At 37.0% G+C, this 23,284-nt stretch overlaps 1 protein-coding gene across 1 annotated transcript; it reads left to right on the top strand.

The window, feature by feature from the left end:
- Positions 1-19,881: 19,881 nt before the first annotated feature.
- Positions 19,882-21,544, top strand: LOC128867388 (uncharacterized). Its single transcript, XM_054108554.1, has 3 exons — positions 19,882-19,971; positions 20,630-20,986; positions 21,064-21,544. The coding sequence occupies exons 1-3, from the start codon at positions 19,924-19,926 to the stop codon at positions 21,292-21,294; spliced, it is 636 nt and encodes a 211-aa protein (XP_053964529.1). The 5' UTR covers positions 19,882-19,923; the 3' UTR covers positions 21,295-21,544.
- The last annotated feature ends 1,740 nt before the right edge of the window (positions 21,545-23,284 follow it).

The following is a 23,284-nucleotide window of genomic DNA, read 5'->3' as shown; positions in this document are numbered from 1 at the left end:
GCTGAGAAGGTCTTGGCAACAATATCGTTCTCCAAAATACAAGAAACTATTGTATGAATACACAGTTAAGTTGCGTTGCGCCCTTAAAAAAGAAAAGGAGAGGCATCTTCATGATTTCCTTTCTAATCTTACTCCGACGGACCAAACAGATTACGCATTGTGGAAGGCCACAAAAAATATAAATCGACCCATAGAGTACGAATCATCAATTCGACTAGGAAATGGTAATTGGGCACGTACCGATTCTGAAAAAGGATGTGTATTTGCTGAACATCTGCAATCTGTCTTCACTCCCAATCAGTCTTCTGCAACTACTTGTTTACCGCTAGACATATTGCAACCACCAAAAAAGCCAATAAAGTTAAAAAAAAAATAACATAGTCTCAGTTATTAATCAACTTAAACCTAAAAAAGCACCAGGTTACGACAAAATCACTCCAAAAATGCTAAAAGAGCTTCCCAATATTGTCGTTCTTCATATCAGCCACATATTTAACGCCATCTCTCGTACTGCCTACTACCCAAAAGCTTGGAAATTATCTCAAATCACTATGATTGGTAAACCTGGGAAAGACTTAAGCCAAGCATCCTCATATCGGCCAATTAGTCTATTGTCCATACTTTCAAAGCTATTTGAAAAGTTGCTCTTGCAGAAAATAATGCCCTTTATTCGAGATAACAATATTATTCCTCAACACCAATTTGGATTTAGAGCAAAACATAGTAGAACTGAGAAAGTTCATCGCATTGTGTGATTTATAAGAAAGTCCTTTGAGAAAAAACAGTACTGCACTGCACTGTTCTTAGACGTAGCACAAGCATTCGATAAGGTATGGCACCGCGGCCTAATTCACAAAATTACTAGTTTACTGCCTACGAATGAACACTTCTTGCTGCAAAACTATATCACTAATAGAGAATTTGTTGTAAAGCAAAAAGATTTTTTCTCGCGGCATTGTAGAATAGACGCTGGAGTTCCACAAGGCAGCGTTCTAGTCCCTATTTTATATGTAACGGGTGATCAATTAAGAGGAGTTTTTTTCATTTGCGTTTTTTTTACAGATCGCGCGCGAGTTGTGGCAAACTGTCATCGTGGATTTGTTGAACAGCGTTTGGCATTTCATCATGGAAAGACTCACACCGCAACAACGTCTACAAATTGTTCAACTGTATTATGAAAATCAGCGTTCTGTGACAAATGTTTTTCGTGCGCTTAGACCGCATTATGGTCAACATAATCGGCCTGCCTTAAACACTATTCGACATACCATCAACAAATTTGAATACGAATATTCATTGGTGGATAACTCTCGACCGAATAGACCACGTCCAGCAAGAAGCATTGAGAATATAGCGGCAGTAGCAGAGAGTGTACGTGAAAACCGCGATGAATCGATTCGGCACCGTTCTCAGCAACTTGGACTGTCGTATGGAACAACTTGGTCAATTTTACGGAAGGATCTTCATTTAAAAGCATACAAAATACAGCTCGTACAAGAACTAAAGCCAAATGACCTTCCTGCACGTCACCTTTTTTGCTGATTGGGCTCTTGAAAAGATTGAAGAAGATCCGCTGTTTTCGAGCAAAATTTTGTTCAGCGATGAGGCGCATTTCTGGCTCAATGGTTACGTCAATAAGCAAAATTGCCGTATTTGGGATGAAGAGCAACCAGAACAGGTTCAAGGGCTACCTTTACACCCAGAGAAAACAACGGTCTGGTGTGGTTTATGGGCTGGTGGAATCATCGGTCCATATTTTTTCAAAAATGATGATGGCCGCAACGTAACTGTGAATGGTGGTCGCAACCGTACCATGATATCGGACTTTTTGCTACCTGAAATTGAATCTAATGATCTCTATGACATTTCGTTTCAACAAGACGGAGCCACTTGCCATACAGCTCGTGAAACAATAACTTTATTGAGAAGTCATTTCGGAGAGCAGCTGATTTCACGTTTAGGACCTGTGAGTTGGCCACCAAGATCTTGTGATATCACACCTTTGGACTTTTTTCTTTGGGGATTCGTGAAGTCCAAGGTCTATGCTGATAAACCAGCTACGATTAAAGCTCTGGAAGCCAACATTACGCGTGTTATTCACGACATACCAGTCGAAATGCTCGAACGAGTGATTGAAAATTGGACCTTCAGAATGGACCACTTTAAGCGTAGTTGCGGCCAACATTTGAATGAAGTCATATTCAAAAAGTAAATGTCAAAGAATGTCCTTTCAAATGATAAATAAAGGTTTTGAACATAATTTACATTTTTATTTTTTTTTAACTATTGAAAAAAGCACCTCATGATTGATCACCCGTTACTATACACATCTGATATGCCAACGACGAGCCAAACAATGGCATCAACATTTGCCGATGATACTGCAATACTTTGCACTCACACAGACCCAAAAGTAGCAGCGTCTATATTACAAAGGCATATACTTCAAACACAAGTATGGCTTAAAAACTGGAGAATAAAGGTTAATGAAACCAAATGCGTGCATATTACTTTTACTCTAAGAAAATAAGCTTGCCCTGCAGTTACAATAAATGGTCAGAATATACCACAGCAAAAAATACCTAGAAAAGCTTGAAGACCATCCCAATAAACTAGCGCGAAATCTACAATACTTTTAGATAAAGGTCACACACGATTGAAAAAAAGAGACGTCTTCAAGTCTGCACTATCTTAATTATATCATCTCACACGAGAGTCCGTCCACAACTTCCTCCAACCACATCAATCACATTCGAAAAACAACAACAAAAAACAACAACATTTTCACAATCGACATGAGGGACAAAGGAAGCTTTAAGGGAGACTGGAAACTAGGCCTTTCCGGCTCCCAGCTACGAAGAATCGGAGACTGGAAACCCGTCCTTTCCAGCTCCCAACTATGAAGAAGGGAGATTCACAACCGATTTAATCATATGTGTAAATATATATTCATTTGAGCAAATAATTCGTTTCTTCGCACTGGTAAGGAAACATATTACTCTAGTATATAAGATTTGTAAACTTTTTGTTAGTTTCTTATACAAGAAAGATTCAATAAATAAAGAAAAATGGAAAAAAAATGGAGCGCGTATAGGTCAAATCAAAGATTTCCCTCTTCAAAATCATTTTTTTTTTAGTAAAAAGTGAATCAAATACAAAATCTGATGATTAATTTTGCGCCATCGTGTATATGTATATATCTTTATATATATAAACAAAGATAGATACAACTATGCTATCTCTAACTTATGGAGTAGTGACAAAATGTAGATAGATAAAAAATGCAAAGGAAATGATCGAGGCGATCAATAAACACTCCAAATGCTTAAAATAAAATTATCGCTAATAGGTTTGGCAACAAAACGTTAAATTTCAAAATATATCAATGAATTGTTGGGAAAATTCTAATGAAACTTGATAAAGTCCAGCAAGCGAAACTTGTAATTTGTTAACTGAAATGAGTGTTTCAGTATCAGATCATCATTCCACTTCAAAAACGGAAATGCATATAAAAATACTGTCAATCTGGTGCGATTTGACGCGTTAATAATACTTTCTTGCGATTGCTGAGTCCGTATAAATTGATAGATAATGCATACATAATAATTTTGAGAAAGAATAAAAAACAACGCCTCGAATTTCGGCAAAGCAAGTTGAGGGAGTTCTACCAAAACAAAGAAGTTGCTAGGCCAGTAATCAGATCAGACATCCTGTTCGTCAAAGACGAAGCGGTTCAATTTCTACAGCGCGTTAAATAATTGTAGCACAGAGACTTCTTGATAAGTTTTGACAATTTATTTGCTTCTTATTTAATTCTAGTGCTCGGGGGGTAAATGGGAAAGTGATGCGCACAATATAGCCACTCCTCTCCAATTGGCAACCTCTACCCACTGTCCAGGACCTGATGCCCTGGACTTGGTACTCCCTGTTTTCGCTAACGAGGCTCTGTCGACCGGTGACAAGGCGGTATATCCTTGTCAGCACTTTAAGCTAAGGTGTCGAGGTACCCGTGCCGAGAGCTGCATGGCTGGTAGTGTCTAAACAACCAGTCTTTAACGGTCCCCTCCGACGCCCAGGCTAGGTCGGTTGTATTAAGCGCCTTACCACGGCATGCCGGCTCTGCCGTGGCGGACCACCCCTTCCGTGCCTACTCGTGGGACCAACTAGCAAATGGAATCTGAAAATAAAAATAAAAAAACAAATGAAGAAGAAAAGGAGTTGACGGAGAGTGTGCTGGGCACTCTCTCCGAGGACGATCTTCTGGCCTCCAGCCAGGAAACGATCGGCGAGCCACATTCGAGCGGTGCTAAACATAGTACCCCGCTTCTACGACCAAGCCTTCTCCAGGCGGCTACCAAGACGACCTCTGGTGAGGAAATCAAGGCGGCCTCTGGAAAGGTTTCCTTGGGGGCCTCTGGTAAGGCTGCCAAGGTGACCCCTGGCAATGCCCCGGCGACCACTGCGAAGGTCACCAAAAAGAAGAAGAAGTCGTCCGGTACCCTGCTCAAAGCGCGCTACCTGAGGGCGAAATTCATTCTGGCAAAGATTGCCAAGAATGAACAAGCCGGTAAAGCGCACGAGCGGGACGCTGAGGACCGGGTGAAGTACGAGGCCGCGATCAGAGAGTACGAGGCCGCGTCTGCAGCAAAATTAATCCAGCCACAACAACATCCACAACAACAGCCAAAACCGGCACGGAGCTCGGCTAAGCGCAACCGCTCACAGGATGTGAGTGAACGTGTGGCCAAAAGGAGCAAACACTCCTCAACCCCGGGGGCTGGGGGCCCTTCAACCAGTGCGGCAGGCGCGGCCTCGAGGGCGGCTTATAGTGAGGTGGCCAGAGACCATCTCCAAGTTGCCCTCGTGGACGCAAAAACCAAAAGTGGAAGAGCGGTGTTACCCCTTTGGGATGCCATTGAGGGACGGCTATCGGGGATGGTCGTCAGACACCTCATGGACAAAAAAGGGCCAGCACCTCTCTTCGACTCGGGTGAAATCTGTCGGGGCTGTAGGGTGATAAAATGTGCCAATCAGTACTCGAGGGAATTTCAGGAGAAGAGCCTTGTTACGGTTAGCAACGCCTGGGAGGGGCTTTCGCTAAAGCTCATCCCTGCCTCAGAAATTCCCAGGCGACCACGAGCCAGAATCTGGCTGCCGAAAATGGAGCTGGACAGTTCGGAAATTGTCCCGTGTCTCAAGCTTCAGAACCCTGAGGTTCCTATGGATGACTGGTCTGTCATCAAAGTAGAAGAACCTCAGCAGCATAGCTCAGCCATATTACTGCTGATTAACAACGAGTCGCTGGAGGCTCTCGAAAAACAGCAGTTCAAACTTCGCTTTGGCCTCAGGTTGGCCAAAGTGAAGGTCTTCCCCGCCTCTGTCGCCCTGGACGATGACGTGGAGAAATTGGGGGATGGCACCAAGAAGCTGCTCGACGATCTGCGGCTGTCTGGGACGGACGCAAATTCCGAACTGGGGGAGCAGTCATAAAGGTAAGTAACACTTTTGAACAGTCTGTTAAAAGTATTACAAATTAACCTTCGTCATTCCAAACTAGCCACAGATAACCTAAGAGTCACCCTCCGGGAGGAGGACATCGATGTCTGCCTGATACAGGAGCCTTGGATCTGGCAGCATAAAATCATGGGACTGAGAGACAGATCCTATGACCTCTTTTATGTCCATACTGATGATAAGCCAAGGGCCTGTATCCTAGTAAGGAACACAATTAATGCCTTTTTGCTATCTAATTTCAGTTCACCGGATGTGACTGCGGTCAGGGTGGAACCATCCAGTGGTAGTTGCTTCTGCTTGGTCTCTGCCTACATGGCCCACGACAGATCGGCGCCTCCTGAGGAGTTGCAGCATCTAGTGGATACTCTCCAGCCCAAGAAGGAGAACATCCTGATCGGATGCGATGCGAATGCCAGACACACCATTTGGGGCAGCAGCGAGATCAATGAACGGGGTGAGTCTCTGTTTGATTTTATACTAAGCCGTAATTTACTTATCTGTAACAAGGGCAACACCCCAACTTTTGTCTTCCCGGCATCGGGAACATCAAATGGTTGGGAGGAAGTTCTTGATATCTCTCTTTCTACAAACTCATCTGCTGTTAGGGTTGAAAATTGGACGGTCTCCCAGAGGAACTCGTTTTCGGACCACAGGATGATCCTCTTCGAAATCGATTTCATTCGGGAGACTTTGCTACCCCGCAGAAACCCTAAACGAACAGAGTGGTCTCTTTTCCACAGGGTTTTCTGCAAGAAGCTGAATAGCAGTAAGTTCTTGACTACCACTAAGGAACAACTGGACACGCAAGTTAGACACTTAGAAGGGTCTTATCAGACTGCCTTCAAAGTGGCCTGCCCAGTATCCTTTAGCAAGAAAGATTTTCCTCCCTGGTGGAGCAAAACGCTGACCGACTTGAAAGAGAAAGTTAGGAGAGTCTTCAACAAATGTTATCAAATAAGGAACTTTCAAGATTACCGGGAAATTTTGAAAGTTTATAAGAAAGCCATTAGAGATGCGAAGCGCAACTCTTGGAAAGAGTACTGCGAATCCATCGAATCCGTAAAAGACTCGGCCAGACTCAGCAGGATCCTATCCAAGGTCCACTCCTGTAAAACTCTTGTCAAAAGAGAGAACGGGGAGTGGGCTGAATCTGCAGGCGAATCCTTAAAAATCCTTATTGATGCCCATTTCCCGGAAAACTCTATTGATCCGGTCTGTAACGAAGACACGAACCGGCAGGAGGGGTTACCTGTGATGTCCCTGACACCGGTCTTGTCCGTCAACAGGATAAACTGGGCAATCGAGAGTTTTTCCCCTTTCAAATCTCCAGGCATCGATGGTATCATGCCAGTAATGCTTCAGAAGACTAAGACCGTGGTGGTTCCCGTTCTTCAAAAGATCTTCTCGGCGTGTATCTCGCTGAACCACGTTCCTGCTAGCTGGAAGAAAACCAAAGTGATCTTCATTCCTAAGGCAGGAAGGAGGGGTCACGTCCTGGCCAAAGACTTTAGACCTATAAGTCTTACCTCCTTTATTCTCAAGGTGCTTGAAAGAGTGATCGACTGTCACATCCGAGAGCACTGTGAAACCAGACTTTCTCCAGCCCAACACGCCTACCGAAAAGGGAAATCTACCGAGTCAGCCTCACATGAGGTAGTAGGGACTGTAGAGAAATCTCTGGAGGGGAAACAAGGGTAAGAGGGGTAAAGGTGGTAGCATATGCCGATGACTTGGTCCTGATGGTCTCAGGTCCCTTCCCATCAGTAATGGCTGAAATTTTGGAAGGTGCATTGGCTACACTCAGCAGGTGGGCCGCCAGTAGCGGTCTCAGAGTCAACTCTGACAAAACGGAGTTGATGCTATTCACCAGAAAATACAAGCCTCCGCCGTTTAAGCTTCCTAGACTTAATAACCAGTGTCTTACACTTTCATCGGAAGTCAAGTATCTTGGTGTAATACTTGACCCCAAGCTCCACTGGAAGCTGCACATAGAAAATCGAGTTAAGAAGGCTAATATAGCCTTCTATGCCTGTAAATCTATGTTCGGCAAGAAATGGGGCCTCAAGCCACGTGTCGTACTCTGGATCTGCAGGTTAAATCCATTGCTGCTCAGAGTGCTATCAAACTGAGGGAGTTTGGCCTCTGGAGACAACTCCCTGTTGGGCATAGCAGCATCTTGAAGCAGATCTCCCCTTCCTTCTCAGATATTCGCACCGACCTCTCCATCCGCAAACTGTGCTTTGAGGGTTGTGCTAGGGCTATCTTTCCGAGCAGGCAAGATTGGAAAGAGGGGAGAGTGGTTGCGGATATAGAGGCCTCTGTTTTCACTGACGGATCCAAAATGGAGTCTGGAGTGGGAGCGGGGGTCTACTCCAAATCAGCCAACATCTTGGTCTCCTATAAATTGCCGGAGACAAGCAGCGTCTTTCAAGCAGAGGTCTTCGCGATCCTGCAGGCATGCAATCGGTATCCCCTTGGCCGTCGTTAAAGGGAAACTACACAACTTCTTTCTAAGAAAAGCGCAAGACAGATGGAGGTCTGTCTCATCGTGTCCCATTTCAAAAGCACTATGGCCTCAATACGACATAAACAGAACGCTTAAGGTGATGGGAACCCCCCGCCATTCAATTTCCAAACTCATCGCAGTGATCACTGGCCACTGGGTGATCGGCACTCACGCGGAGAAGCTTGGAATTCCGTACAACCCCCATTGCAGAAGCTGTGGGGATCCTACAGAGAAAGAGACTGTGGTACACTTTCTCTGCAGATGTCCGGCTTTGGCGGCTAGGCGCTTGAGATTCCTCAGCGTTCCGCTATTTTGATTCTGAAGTAAAAATTATTGCATTTTTATTAAATAAATCTCATTTAGATTAATTCACTAATTTTATTTAATAATTTTTAATATAATTTGAAATATTAAGTAAAAACCTTATTTTATTAAAAAAAAGTTTCGTACTTTTTTTAAAGGAAAAATTCGATATGTAGAGAAAATGCACAAGACAGTCAGCAAAACAAAAAATATTAAAGATCAACACGAGTTTGGGGCCGCTTCAAATTGCAAAAACATTAGTACTTCTTTTGATTGCAGTTTTACAGCCCATTTTATTATATTAAATATAAATTAATTTTCAAAAATCAAAAATTAAAGTCAATTTTAATATAAATAATAATTTGCAAATTTGAAGCTGTCCCAAAATCGTGATTGTTGAAATTTTTTTCTTTTGCTAGCTGTCTTGTGCATTTTTTCTGCATAACAAATATTTACTCGACATTTGTTTTTTATATAGCAGAAAACACCCAACATACCCACCCATAACGCTCTTCAACTTTCCCTACTTCCCCTAGAACTTTCTTACATACCCAGCATTTTTCCCCTCTTCCGAAGCAAGACGAAAAATTTCTGTGTAAAAAGTAAATTGTCGTGCGATTAGCAACAATAGTCAAAACATTTAAATCTATTCAACAAAGCTACTGCAATGCCCAAATATATTAACAGTACAAAAACAAGTAAGCATTGGAAATGTGTACTTACCGCCAAATAAATAGTAGCCGACATCTAAGCAGCTGCAAAGCATTCATCTTTTTGCGATTAGTAAAGTAAATAGAAAAAAAGAAAGAAGAAAAAAACAAGTAATAATAAAACAGTAGATTTAACGCGTTCGTATACCTTCGAATTTCGCAAAGTAAGCGTAGACAACAGACGACAACAGATGCGTGTAAGTGGAATTCGTGTTATATGGAATGTAGAATTATACGTACATATGTACATACTCTCACAGGGTATGCCAAACGGAACATTAAAAGGAACTTTGCTACAAGTGCGATTTCTTAAGGCCGGCGGGCCAATTAAAAGGTCAAAAAAATCGATTTTTTTTTCCTGAAATCAATAGCTTAGATATTCAAGAACATGAGACACAAATTTTCAGAGTTAAAGTATTTGCAGAGCTACAGAGCCGAGAGTAGTGTGGCGTCGAGCAACCGCGCGCTTATTGTTGTAACTTTGAAGCGCGTTTTCTCGGCTTTTCATTTTCACGATTTTACCTAATTTATGTACACGATTGCAAAAAAACTAAACGAGCTATCCATTTCATTCAAAATGCGTTATCTTCAGTATTGTTTTCTCTTCTATGTGAACTAAAAAAAACATCCAAAAACTTTTTTTAAGCGACTTTTTTACCCAGTTGAAGAGTTTTTTTTTTTCCTTGAAAAACCACTTTTTTTTCTACCTTCCCCAAAAAATCGAATTTCACGTGTTTCTCCCAATTTTCTTAGTTCACATCGAAGATAATTACATCAAAATTAATCTTTTTTTTTTTTTGTTTTCAGATGAAAATTGCAAGTTGTATCTTGTACAGAAGTTGAATACTTCAGTGGCAAGGCGCTCTGGGAATCTATTGATAACTCGGCTTACAATATATTGTTGGAGATTGTACAATTTTTTTTTTTTAGTTCAAATATATATTAAACTATCCCCAAAACTTCATTTGGCTAATTGTTTTTTTTCTCATCCTACAACGCTTCGCGAAAACTACTGAATTTAGGACATCTAATTCTCCCGCCGGCCTTAATTGACAAAGGACGATGTAAGATAGGGCGAGCCCAGCCATGTACATACAGATGGACCAAAGATAAAGGATATCTGGGGATCTCCTTCAGTTTTCAGCTACCCGACTACTGTAGTATATTTTAGGCTGAACTGGTGGCAATAACAAAAGCCGTGACACTAGTACAGTGTAATGACATCTATTATACATTTTCACTGATAGCTATGCGACGAAAAAATCCCAGACAAATCAATCGACAACCTCGATGGTAGTAATGAAATGCCAAATGGCCAAATGAAAGGTAACATGGCCACTTGACCATTGTGAAATCGAGGATAGGTGTAGGGCCGATGAACTAGCGAAACTCGGAACAAAGTTGACTGAGTACATAGACATGACATAGGCATACCTTTACAGACATGTAAGCTACTTATCTTCGAGAAAATTGTAAAAGCAGCGAATGGCGTAATGAAACCACCGCCAAATCACCCGACAATTGTGACCGACTCTCACTGCTAAGCGCTCAGAATCTCTGCTAGGTCAAAACAAGCATAGTCTTTGCACACTGATTTCCAGCAACAACCAAAAGGATAGACGTGCAAATATATACATGACTTCTACAGATGCTGCCTAGATGAATAAGAGGAAGAGACCATCCTGTGCCATTGCCCTGTTCTATTTAGACGTAGATTTACCACTTTAGGTAGACAACTATTTACTAAATTGTAAGGCCTCATTACTGTGGAAATCGCAAATCTTCTACAAATTTTGATAAATACACACTGGTTTTAGAAGTGATAAGGCAGGTTCTCCACGCGGCATCACTTTGGGATATGAGCCTGAGTATGTCCCACAGTGGGCAACCGCTTCAATATAACCTACGGACAAACAAAAATTAGTAAAATAAAGTATAAGGAACAAAATACTTGGCACGTCTTTGGTAGCAAATAACCAGCATTTTCAATGCCTGAGTGCTTTAAGTACAGCGATAATGGCATGGTGATTGTGAAATTATAACAGCACTCTATTTAAATTTAGACTTGGTTATCTTTTACCAAATGTCAATTCTTTGTTTTTTTTTGTGAATTGTTTACCCTATCCATACTTGCCATATAACTACATGCAGGCACTTATTCATAATGTATATTACGCGCCCTAAATCATAAGGGATATTAAAGTAAAAAAGACACCAACTTTTGTTAAGAGAGAAATTAGTAGTAAGCTTCAAATGATTTTGGTTTAGAATGATTAAAAAGAATATATGATTTCAGTTCTTATTCAGATACAAAAGACTGCATTAACTATATAAATGGCATTGGGGTCTCTTTGAGTATTTTCAAATTGCGACACTTTTGATTTTTCTAATTGCTTTCAAATGAAAGCTTATGGTTTTTCTTTTAAAATGGCATTAAAGTTTTGAAGGGAACACAAATTTCAGGACTGAGTTTTGCTATTTCAATAAAATTTTTTTAAAACTTTTTTTTGCAAAATTCGACATTTTTTTCATTTGCTCTCAAATGAAAGCTGGGAATTTTTGATTTAGAATGATATCACACTTTTGATGGGGAGAGAAAATTGTATGATAGAATTGTGAAAATTCTTAGATTTTTAATAATTTGGTGTTTTGTTTTTTTTTCATTACTTTCATATAGAGAGATTTTTTATATTTCTTTCGAATTGAATGCTTTCGAATGAGAAATTCGAAAAAACTCGATTTTTCTAATTGCTTTCGAATGAAACCTTGGAGTTTTTTTTTTTTTTAAATTACATCAAACTTTGAAGGAGAGAGAAAATTCCATGATTGAATTTTATTAATTCGATAAGATTTTTGGTATAAAAATATTATTATTTTTTACATTTTTTTTTTTTTTAATTTTGACTTTTTAATTTTTTTCAATTGCTCTGGACTTATTAAGTTTTGTTCAGATATAAAAACTTTTACTTGAATAACAAAAATTACAATTATCAATTTCAGACAAATTCACTAAATTGATTATACTTTTTTTTGTATTTTACTAGTTGGATAAGTACTCATGAGAAAATGCTCTGAGGCAGCATAAATATTTAATTTTGTGAGAAAAACGAAAAAATGGAATTTAGGCACAATTGGATTTTTTATTTACTTTTGTGGCAAAAAAACTATTTTTTTATGAAAAAAATGTTGCGTCTTCCTTATGTGCAGAAATTTCGCAATGCTGTCAGAAAAAAATAAAATCAAAAATCAACGAGAATGAGCCACTTCAAACTTATATTACGATGTTTTCGTACAAAGTTATACATTTTTTGTTGTTTTTATAAGAAATTTACGAAAATTAAAAACAAACAAAATTAAAGTGCTAAAAACCCAAAATATATTGTTGTTAATTAAGCGCCCTCAATCGTATATATGTATATTTGTTTTATTTTTTGTTTTAATAAACTGTGTGTCAAAAATAATTTTTTAATTGAAAATAGTATTTTTTCATTTCACCGTCGAGTTTTTATAAATCTTATATATTACATAGTTTTAACCTTTAATTGATATAATATTGGTTCTTTTTATTTTATAAAGAAATGAAGGAAAATCCAACTAAATAAAAGAAAAATGGTGAAAACTCAACCTATCTCGTTGCTGTATGCAAGCGTATAAATTTTTGTATAATTTTTTTTTATAAGTTTTATCAGAAAAATACATTTTTATTAAAACATATAATAAATTCAAAATATTCAGAAAAATTTTATTTAAAAATATTTTAATTTTAAAAACAATATTTTTTTATTTCAAAATTGATAATTTTTTGTTCAAAAGTAATATTTTTTAAATAAAATATTTTTGTTTATATAAAATTTTGTACAAACTTCCATCTATTTTACATAAACTATGCGAGGAAAAAGTTTTTAAGGTCATTCATAAAGTATTCATCATAATCAGCTTGGTTTAACTTTCCGGGGCTAGCACCTTAATAAATCTAAAAAAAATTAAAATGAGATTAAAAAAATATCGGACCATAAAATTTGTAGAGCTCACCGTGTAGGAGATAATTTTTTTTTCTGTTTCTTTGCCTGACCTGCAGTATATTAAAATTCTCTTTATGCCGAAAAGCTGAATATTTTGTTGGTGAATTCCGAGAATATCAAGGCAATTAAGTCAAGTGAGAAGTACCACGTCGAAGAAAATTAACTTGTTTGGGTCGAACAAATTTGAATTATTATGTGATTTGTTAAAACTTATTAAAGAAATATTTAATGATAGCAAATCAAATCAAAATGTAAGTATTCGTACATTTTTGTATGTATGTGTGCAATAATATAATATTAGGCTTTATAATAACTCACCACACCAGTCAACTGACTTTTTTCCGGCAGACCAAACATTTTGGGTTGAGTTTTTACGAGTGCGAGCACTTACGAGCAGCTGCGTTGCGCTGCTAGTAAATGAAAACTTGAACAACAAAATTTTTTTTTTCCTCTTTAGTACCACCTGGACGTTGCTTTTAAGACCCTTAACGAATGCTTAAACCAAAAAATCAATGTCTTCAGAATACCTCCAGATTTTAGTCGCCAATGACAACGGCCTTTTGTTTTTGTTGATGATGCATTAAGGGAACCGTCTAGTTTGGCACTTTCAAAAAATCAATTTTTTTTTTACATTTTTCGAAAGTATATGTATGTAGAAAAATTGTGTTTAAATTTCAGAGAGTTCGGAGTAGTGTAAATATATTTTTTTCTTACCTGAACATCACTACCTAGAAGCACTTTTTATATTAAAAAAAACTTTAAACGCGTTTTTCTCAAAACAACGTTTTAAAAACGGTACCAAGGAGTTTACAAAAACTGTTAGACCGATTCTTTTGAAATTTAAACCACATAATTTACACATACTAAACGAGGTCGTCCACCTATAAAATATTAAAATTTTGCATTGTTACTAATTGTTTATTTAAAAAAACAGCGAAAAAAAAATGAATTTTTTTTTTAATTTTTGTCCGCCATTTTGATATTTTTCGATAAATATTGATTTTTATAAGTGGATTAACTGGTATTTGTTATGCTGAATCTAACCCATTTTGATTCTTTTGTTTCAGACTAGCCGTTCCCGAGATCTGTTTGGTACCGTTTTAGACTTCGATTTTAAGGCGTTTACGCGCGGCCACTATTTTGTACATTAAGATGCAATAAAATGAATAAAAAAAATTTTTTTACACAATTTAAGACTTTATTTATTATATCTAACAATATCTGAATCTTTCATTACATACTCAAAAATAATTCCCAAAAATAGCTTTTTTTTTAGCGCATGATCTGGACGGTCCCCTTAACAGCTCTGGATTTTATTCGCACCTTTTCGATACGCCCGCGCTGTATGAGCAACGAGCAACGACGTTTACTCTTTACTTTACTTAAATTTATTTAATTTTTTTTCTCAACTCTTTTTTTTAACTGCTCAAATTATTCAAATGTACAGAAATTTCGAACAACCAACTGTCAGTTGAGCACTGAACGAAATTCGTGTGAGTATAGCGCTACGCGTGGTGCTCTATACCCAGCTATCTAATAGAATTCTCTTTTCCATTTCACTGAACTGCCAGCTGTCACTTTGTATTTTTGTTTCTTTAATTTGTACGCTTCAAGCTGGTGCAAAGTTTTAATAGAGTGTAAATGTTTGCACACCCTTTATTTGAGAAAAATGACAATGCCTGGGTAAAGTCACATAACCAACACTTGTGTACGTGAAGGGCAATAAAGACTTGCCTAGACACAAAATAAATGAAGCCAATTACCACATCGCGCCAACTCCCTAAATTGGTGGGGTAGAATAGGCCACGATGTAGACATACATACATACACACATACATACATTCAATGAGCGTAAATATTAAGCAAATTGTTTATGCCAGTTGCATGCACAAAGTGGATAATAAATTGACGAAATCTATTTCATCGACAAGCATATTTACAATATATTTGCAAACATGTGCGCACATAGATTTTTCTGCCAACCTAAACGATTGCGATAGCAACAAGATTCCTTTCGTTCGAGAAGGTGTGGTATTTACATAATAAATCTGAACATTTGTCTTTTCCTTCTGATGATTTCCCTATTCCGCTTTCTAAAGTCCTGACTTTCTGTAACCAATTGGCGGTGTGAACCTAAGCTCAAATTTGGCCAGTTGCTTCCCTCCTTTGCTTAATTTTCCCAGTTTTTCTACCTAGCTTTAAAATGTCATTTTTAACTTTAATCTTTCATTAATTTCGCTAATCACACGTAGGTATTTTACTGTATTTTTTTTCAATGTCAATATAATTGTAAATCAGATGCAGCTCTTTATTCCAACTTCTTCGGTACCCATACGCGTACAGGGCCCATACATCTTACAAAGCATAACTACTACTGTGGGGAAAAAGTAAGGTGAATTTGGTTGTAAAATGGAAAATCTTTATTTACTCTTGTAAATCAATTTCATCCCCTTCAAAATAATCTCCTCTCGATGAAATACACTTATGCCAACGATTTTTCCAATCCCCGAAACATGGCAAATAGTCCATTTCCGGTATAGCCATCAGCACCATCTTCGATTCAGCATTTATCTCCTCAATCGACTCGAAACGCGTTCCCCGGAGTGGTCTCTTGAGTTTTGGGAATAGCCAGAAGTCACATGGAACCAAATCAGGCGAATACGGCGGTTGCGGAACGATATGCGTGGAATTTTTGGCGAAATGGTCACGAAGAACGAGTGCAGTGTGAGACGGTGCATTATCGTGATGCAAAAACCAAGAGTTGTTGGCCCATAATTCTGGTCTTTTCAGACGAATTGCTTCACGTAAGTGACGCATAACGCTATAATAATATTCCTTATTAACAGTTTGGCCAAGTGGAATGAATTCATAGTGCACCACACCACGAAAATCGAAAAAACTGTCATCATGACCTTTATTTTTGAACGACTTTGACGTGCTCTTTTCGGTCTGGCCTCGCTTTCAGCACGATATTCGTTTGATTGGTCGGTTGTTTCAGGATCGTAAGCCTACATCCAAGTCTCATCTCCCGTAATGACGCATTTGAGCTTGTCCTGATAATCTGAAAGCATTGTTTCACACACTTTAACGCGACTTTTTTCCAAGAAATTGAGAGTTTTCGGTACCAAACGAGATTTGACTTTTCGTAGGCCCAAATGGTCTTTCAAAATGGTTTTCACAGATCCTTCTGACATTCCGATCATATCAGTAAGGTCTTTAACAGTCAACTGACGATTTTTGAGCACTAACTCCTTCACTTTATTGACGTCTTGGTCATCTGTTGACGTCGATGGTCGTCCGGAGCGCTCCAAGTCATCAATACGTTCTCGACCCTCTTTGAAGTCTTTGCACCACTTATAAACATTTTTCTGCGACATGGTCGAATCACCAAATACCTTCTGCAACATGTTAAACGTTTCCACAGCCGAAATTTCATTCCGCAAACAAAATTTGATGGCACTTCTTTGCTCAATCAAATCAGACATTGTAAAAATCGAAAAATGCACGCTTGGTCGTTTGGTAAACACAAGCGTAAATATATTACTGATAATGACATTCACATGAAAGTTGGCCCAGATGTTATTAACAGTGCTGCCAACTAATGAAAAAGATAACTAGAGCGAAATTTTAATCCCGCGAAGTTTGACAAATAAATTCACCTAACTTTTTGCCCACAGTAGTATATCAAATACCCACAGTAGTATATCAAGTACTTATTCTCGTACTTATAGTGGCATAAATATTGCCTTACCTTCATTTGTGCTACATAGTCATCACATATTACGAATTTTAGTTTCAAATTGATGGAATCGCAAATCAACTTTCCAGGGGTTTTGTGTCATATTTACAAAAAAAAAAGATTTATCGATTTTCAATTCGACGCTCAGAAATCATAATCAAATATCAACTCATATTTTTTTTAATAAAACGTATTTACCGAATGTTATTTTTTCGCTCTGAGTTATTATTTTTTATCAGAAATATTTACTATTTTTTGAGCTTTAAAACCTTCATAAAAAATAATGATTTTGTTTTAAATTTTTTTATATCAATCCTTAAACTTATTATTCTTTTTTTTTCTCTCAGAAATAAAAATAAGTTTTTAAGTTTTTTTCTGCTTCTTTTTTTTTGACAAATCGAAAAACTCAAAACTACACAACTCACCTAAGCTCTCCTTAGTGCGCCTCAATCCACCTCATTTGTGGGCACCCCAGCTCATCTTAACTCACCTCACCTCTATTAGCCCCACCTCAGCAAGAATGATAGATTTACCAGGTTTGCTCTGGTGGAAAAGAAAATTGTGAGGGGAACTTTGGCTGCCACGTCACTTGGGAGATTCAGGCGAATACTAAATTCTAGATTTTTTTTTCACGATACTTACGACATTTTTCAGTAGCGTTGTACAATTGCAATTAGTATATATAAAAGAATACTATTAAGCAATTTTTGTTTGATAATTTAACTTGCTTTAAGAATAATTTTGCCATATATTCGCTATCCGCTCTCCATAAAGTCTGCGTTGTGCGTTTGAATCGAATTCGAGAAGAATTCAGCCGAAGTAAGCTGGGTGCTGCATCATTGACATGATAGTTTAGTTCCTATTTTCGTAAGCTATGGCAAATTTCTTCGTTGCTTCAGTCACAGTTGGTATGCCAAGATCACTATTTCTTATATAACACATGGGCTGAAAACACCAGGGCCTAAGACTTAGTTGGCCTAGTTTTATTGTATTCACCTCTTTTTCAGTTAGTCAGAACCTTAAAAAGACAGCTGTTAAAATGTTTAATGATATTCTATTCACGAGTTCGTGAGTTATTGAGCTAAGAGTGACGCTACTTTTGTTATTTTCAATTTATTTTTGATCGAAACAAATTTCGTGTTTTAATTTTACACTGTTTTTTGGTGGGAAAAAATACCGTCCAAGCAAAGGAATGGCTTGAAAAGTGTTACTGGGACTCCATTCCATCAGACACAGCAATAAAACGATGGTTTTCTGACTGCAAACGTGGTCGTAGAGACACCAAAGATGCAGTGGACGTCCAAATGAGCCTGCAAACCAAGACATATCCAAAAAAGATCCACAAAATTGTTTTTAGTAATGAAAAAGTGAAGTTGCGTGAGTTAGCTGTCATGGTAAAGATATCAAAAGAACCTATTAGCTTTGTATTGCATGAGTATTTGACTATGAGAAAGCTGTGTTCAAAGTTGTTGTCGCGTTTGCTCACGCATCGTGTCACAAAACTACATGAAATGAACTTCGAATCGCTCCCTTATCCATCGTATTCATCAGATTTGGCTCTCACTGACTACTGGCTGTTTGCAGACCTAAAAAAAATGGGACCTGAAAAGAGGATATCGCTGAAACTGAGTCCTATTTTGAGGCAAATGATAAATCGCTCCACAAAAGTGGTATTGATATGTTAGAGCGGCGCAGGAATGATCGTGTTGTTCTTGATGGAAATTACGTTAATGCATAAAGCTAATTTTGAACCGAAGAAACCTGATTCTATGTTAGGCCCGGGACTTTTCCGCCCAGGTGTTAGTATGGCGCGTATACTATGCTCCGCAGGATATGACATAAGCTTTCCAGCGCAGTTTGGCATCAATGTTATGTGGCCTCGTCGACGTATGAGATCATCGACGGTATAAAGATTGACTTGCAGGTAGACTCTAGTATATGTTGTAACTTGCTTTTGTTTCCAACAAAATTTCAAACTTTTTAATCAGAATTTTTTTTTAAATTTGGACTATTTATGCCATTTTATGGTACATTGAATTTTGATACAAATTCTGAAGTGACGTAGACTTTTTAAATTTTTTTTGCTGACGGTATTGGGTGTTCTTACCTGTTCGTTTATTTGATTATTTAATTAACAATAATTTAGAATTTACAAAAAAATAGTTTTATCTAAGTATTTTCGCAATACAATTAAAAGTAATTTAAACTTATCCTTTATTTATTTCCGTTTAATGTAGAAACGTAAAGTGTGTCCCTTATACAATATTATTATTATATAAATTGTTATAAATAATTAAAAAGAAATAATGTAGAAAATGCAATATTTCTTATAAATTACAAAGACAGATTAGTCGATTAGAATCTAGCTAAACAATACATTTAGTAACATTTTGAAATGGTATTTGTGGAAGAAAAGTCAAGGCTAATAGAGTTTTAAAAATAATTATATTCTCTCAAGTTCTAAATATCGGCGCATTGGTAGCCTAATTAGTTCTAACCAACCTCAACCAGATTATACTCGTACTTATTCTTATATTCTTCTATATAGAGAACTCTCGAAATTTCTTATGAAAATATTATAAAAAATATGGGTGACTCCAAGTGAGTTGCAGAGATCAGTAGATATATTTGGTACTATTTTATCTTTTCTTTGTATCTGCTGATACGTTTGTAGGTAAACGTATAGCAAAAATCTTCAATGTAACGTGTATTGCATGCACATATGTACGTGTGTAAATCAATATGAAAATACATGTAAAATATTTTTCAAAAAGCATGTCAAGTATTCCTCGAAACAACAATAACTTTTGTATTTAATGAACTTTTATACTCGTACTGAAATACCCGACACAGCTTCACACAGCAAAGGAAATCAGCATCATATAGTAAATATACAATCATCATTCACATCCACAATGTTGGCAGTTTTGGTTCTAGTGGTAATTTTTGATTATCTAATCATCTAACATTGGCAATCAAGAATGTTCAGAAAAATTACCATCTGAAATTCTGCCACTGTCATTTGGTCTTGCTTGCTATAAATACTGAATTAATTCCCAATTTGAGGTCATACAAAAGTAAGTGCTGCAAGAAAGCTCAATTCTACAGTAAACATACATCAATTACGAAATGCAGTTACTCGGACTTACTCTGCTAATGGCCGTGTGCCTGCTGGGAGTAAGTAGTGAAAATTGTTTCATTTGCAAAGCTTCTGTTATTAAAATTTGAGTATTAGTTCAACATTATTCAAATCTAGCAGCCAGTGTAGTGAGAACTACAAGAAGAGTAAAGGGGAGCATTAATGCTGATTTTTGTATTGCAAAGACTTTTTGAGTCTACATAGTATTTGCCATTAATGGAAATATAAGAAAAAAATCTGGAAGAGAGTATTTTGCAGCAAAAAAATTATATATTTTTTTTATATTTAATTTTAACTATATAAAAAAACAATTTTTATATAATACATTTTTTATACTTTTTTTTATATTTATACTTAATGAAAAAAAAATATTGTATTGTATATAAATTATAAATATCTATATATATTATATATTAATTTTTTAAGACGATATATAAAAAAAATAATTATAAATTGTAAATACAATAATTCTTTACGAAATACACATTTAGCACTTTTTACATGCAGTACAAACAATTTTGTATTACCAAATTTAGGAAAATTTGACACGTTGTAAAAAAATTAAACGTTCTAGACAGGTTCTACAAAAATCGTATATGTTCATATATGTAGTGTTCCAATGTGTGTAATATATAAGTTATTGTTCGGTGTTTTTATACGAATATATTTTAATTGCATTTTCCTTACCTCCATCAGGTCTATGCCATTCCTAACTACAACGAACCGAAACCGGCCGACATCAGCAACAATGGCGCCATAAGTCTCTTGGTCGCCCAAATGCGCTCGGCTTTAATCGATACGCGCTCGCTAACCCCAGCCGAGTCTGCATGCGCCACAGCATACAACAACCGCACACAGCAAATCAACAATCTCATGACCACTCAAACGAATGAGTGCTTCGACAATGCAAATCGCACTATGGGGACCAATAGCAAAACTGCCAACCAAACTGTGGCAAGCATTCGCAAAAATTTAAAGAAGGTCAAACAGCTATTGGTCAATTGCACATCGATAACCGATCTATCGGAATTCCTCGACTACTACACGGCATCTGTAAGATCCTAATGATGATGTAGTTATGCTAATTGCATCAAAATAATTTATACATATCTACTATATTTCCCTAATAGTTCGACCACAGCATTCAACTATTGGATTCGGCCAATACTCAAGCCCATCAAATGCAGGCTCAGATCGCTGCCAATAAATCGCAAGTAGTTGTAGTGCGACGTGCCTGCGTTAGCGCAGCCATCGGCAGCGGAAAGACTAACCTCACACAGACTGTCAATGACTATCAGACATGCTTGAGCAATATTTCCAATCAACAAACCCAGGATGAATCGGTTAAGTTGCTCGACTAATCCAAGGAAATAAGTGACGATGTAAGGCAACTACGAATTTGGCAAAATAGAAATTATTATAAATTGCATACATATATTTTATACATATACACGTTTATTTGATATTTAAATGGTATTTATGCCGATTTTGTGTGAAACCAGTATTACTAAAAATAAAATCCATGACCATTTGGCTGAGTTAAGTGAATTAAATGAAAGAATCTTACTATATTTATTTTTGAGGAAACATAATTGATTTGTAGCGAATACAACTGTTTTACAATATATTGATTGGTCTCACTGGAGCGCAATCAATCCTGTCATAATCCTTATATTATATTTAAAAAATTTGCTAATTGTCAACTGATAGATTGCAAATAAAATTTATTCATAATAAAAAAAAAAAAAATTATTCAAATTATTTTAATTGTCTAGAATTAATATTTTATTATCAAACTGCTATAGGACATGCATTAAAGCAAGTCTCCTTTTAGCCAATCACGTCAAATTGTTTGGGAATTTTATTTTGAATCTGCAGAAGCGGAAAACGCAGCTTGAACTAAATTTACTCCTACTCCAGGAAAAGCATTAGCGGAGCTACCAAACATGGCATATACCTATATACTTGCGAATCGTTTTTAATGCAATGTCTCGCTTACAATATTTTCCGAAACTCTGGCGAGTGGCAGAGATTATTGTATTGCCAAAACCAGGTAAAGATCCAACTACCGTGTCTTCACATAGACCCATAAGCTTATCACAGACAATATCTAAAACTGCGGAAAAATTACTGCCTGATCGAATAAAACAATTTCTAAACCAATAACGTATAATACCGGATCATCAATTTGGATTTAGAAAAAAACATTCGACTATCCAACAGATTCATAGAATTACAAATAAAATCCAATCAGACCTTGAAAACAATCGTTATTGTGCGCCAGTATTCTTAGACGTAGCTAAAGCGTTTGACAAAGTGTGGCACAAAGGCTTACTCCACAAAATAAAAATAATGATTCCTTTTGACTACTATCTTATCATAAAAAGCTACCTAACTAACCGAAGTTTCTTTATTAAATATGACAATCAATGTTCAGATATTCATCAAATAACTGCTGGAGTTCCGCAAGGAAGCGTTCTTGGACCTCTACTATATGTTTTATTCACCGCAGACATACCATCTCCTGACAATACTAATTCATCAATTGCTACGTTCGCAGACGATACAATACTACTGGCATCGAACAAAAGCTTAACTATCGCTACTGAAAAACTGCAGCGATACATAAACGCAGTTGAGGTATGGTTCGATAATTGGTGCCTAAAAATAAATGAAGACAAAACCGTACAGGTTATATTTACTACCAAAACAAAATTTACTGCAGTTCCAATTAAAATAAATGGCAAAGCAATTATAATTAAACCAACTACTAAATACCTTGGAACACATTTGGATTCGAAACTAAATTGGAATCACCACATAAAGCAAAAGATCAAACAAATAATCGAAAAACTTCGACAACTTCATTGGTTAGTCAGCACAAAATCCAGATTTACTATACAGAACAAGCTACGAGTATTGGTGTACAAAACCATGATTAAACCAATCTGGCTATATGGACTACAGGTGTGGGGAACGGCTAAAAAGTCTCATATAGTAAAAATCCAACGACAGCAATCTAAGATTCTTCGAATTTTGACCATGTCTGACAGGTACACGAAAAATGATGGCATCCACAGGACTTTTAATATAGCAAGAGTAGATGAAGAAATCAAAAAGATAACAACAAGGCACTTTGAAAAAATACACACACACAGTAATGCAGAAATCAACAAACTTATTGAAAGTGAAAGAAACGCAGAAAGGCGTTTAAAGAGAACCCGACCAAGCGACCTAGTATGATAAATGCTAAAAAACCATAAATATGTAAAAAAAAAAAATAATTAAAAATAGTTGTAAAATGTAATCATGTAAAGTGAAACATGTATTGTATTATTGTAATTATATTAT

The sequence above is a fragment of the Anastrepha ludens genome, chromosome 6 (genome assembly GCF_028408465.1).
Source record: "Anastrepha ludens isolate Willacy chromosome 6, idAnaLude1.1, whole genome shotgun sequence".
Classification (NCBI taxonomy): domain Eukaryota; kingdom Metazoa; phylum Arthropoda; class Insecta; order Diptera; family Tephritidae; genus Anastrepha; species Anastrepha ludens.
This window is presented reverse-complemented; position numbering and strand designations above follow the sequence as displayed.

Bases quoted from the DNA above. Each gene is read 5' to 3' on its own strand.
- LOC128867388 (XM_054108554.1), top strand. From the start codon at position 19,924: ATGCAGTTACTCGGACTTACTCTGCTAATGGCCGTGTGCCTGCTGGGA. The intron at 19,972-20,629 runs GTAAGTAGTGAA...TACCTCCATCAG, and splicing joins TGGCCGTGTGCCTGCTGGGA to GTCTATGCCATTCCTAACTA. The intron at 20,987-21,063 runs GTAAGATCCTAA...TTTCCCTAATAG, and splicing joins TCGACTACTACACGGCATCT to TTCGACCACAGCATTCAACT.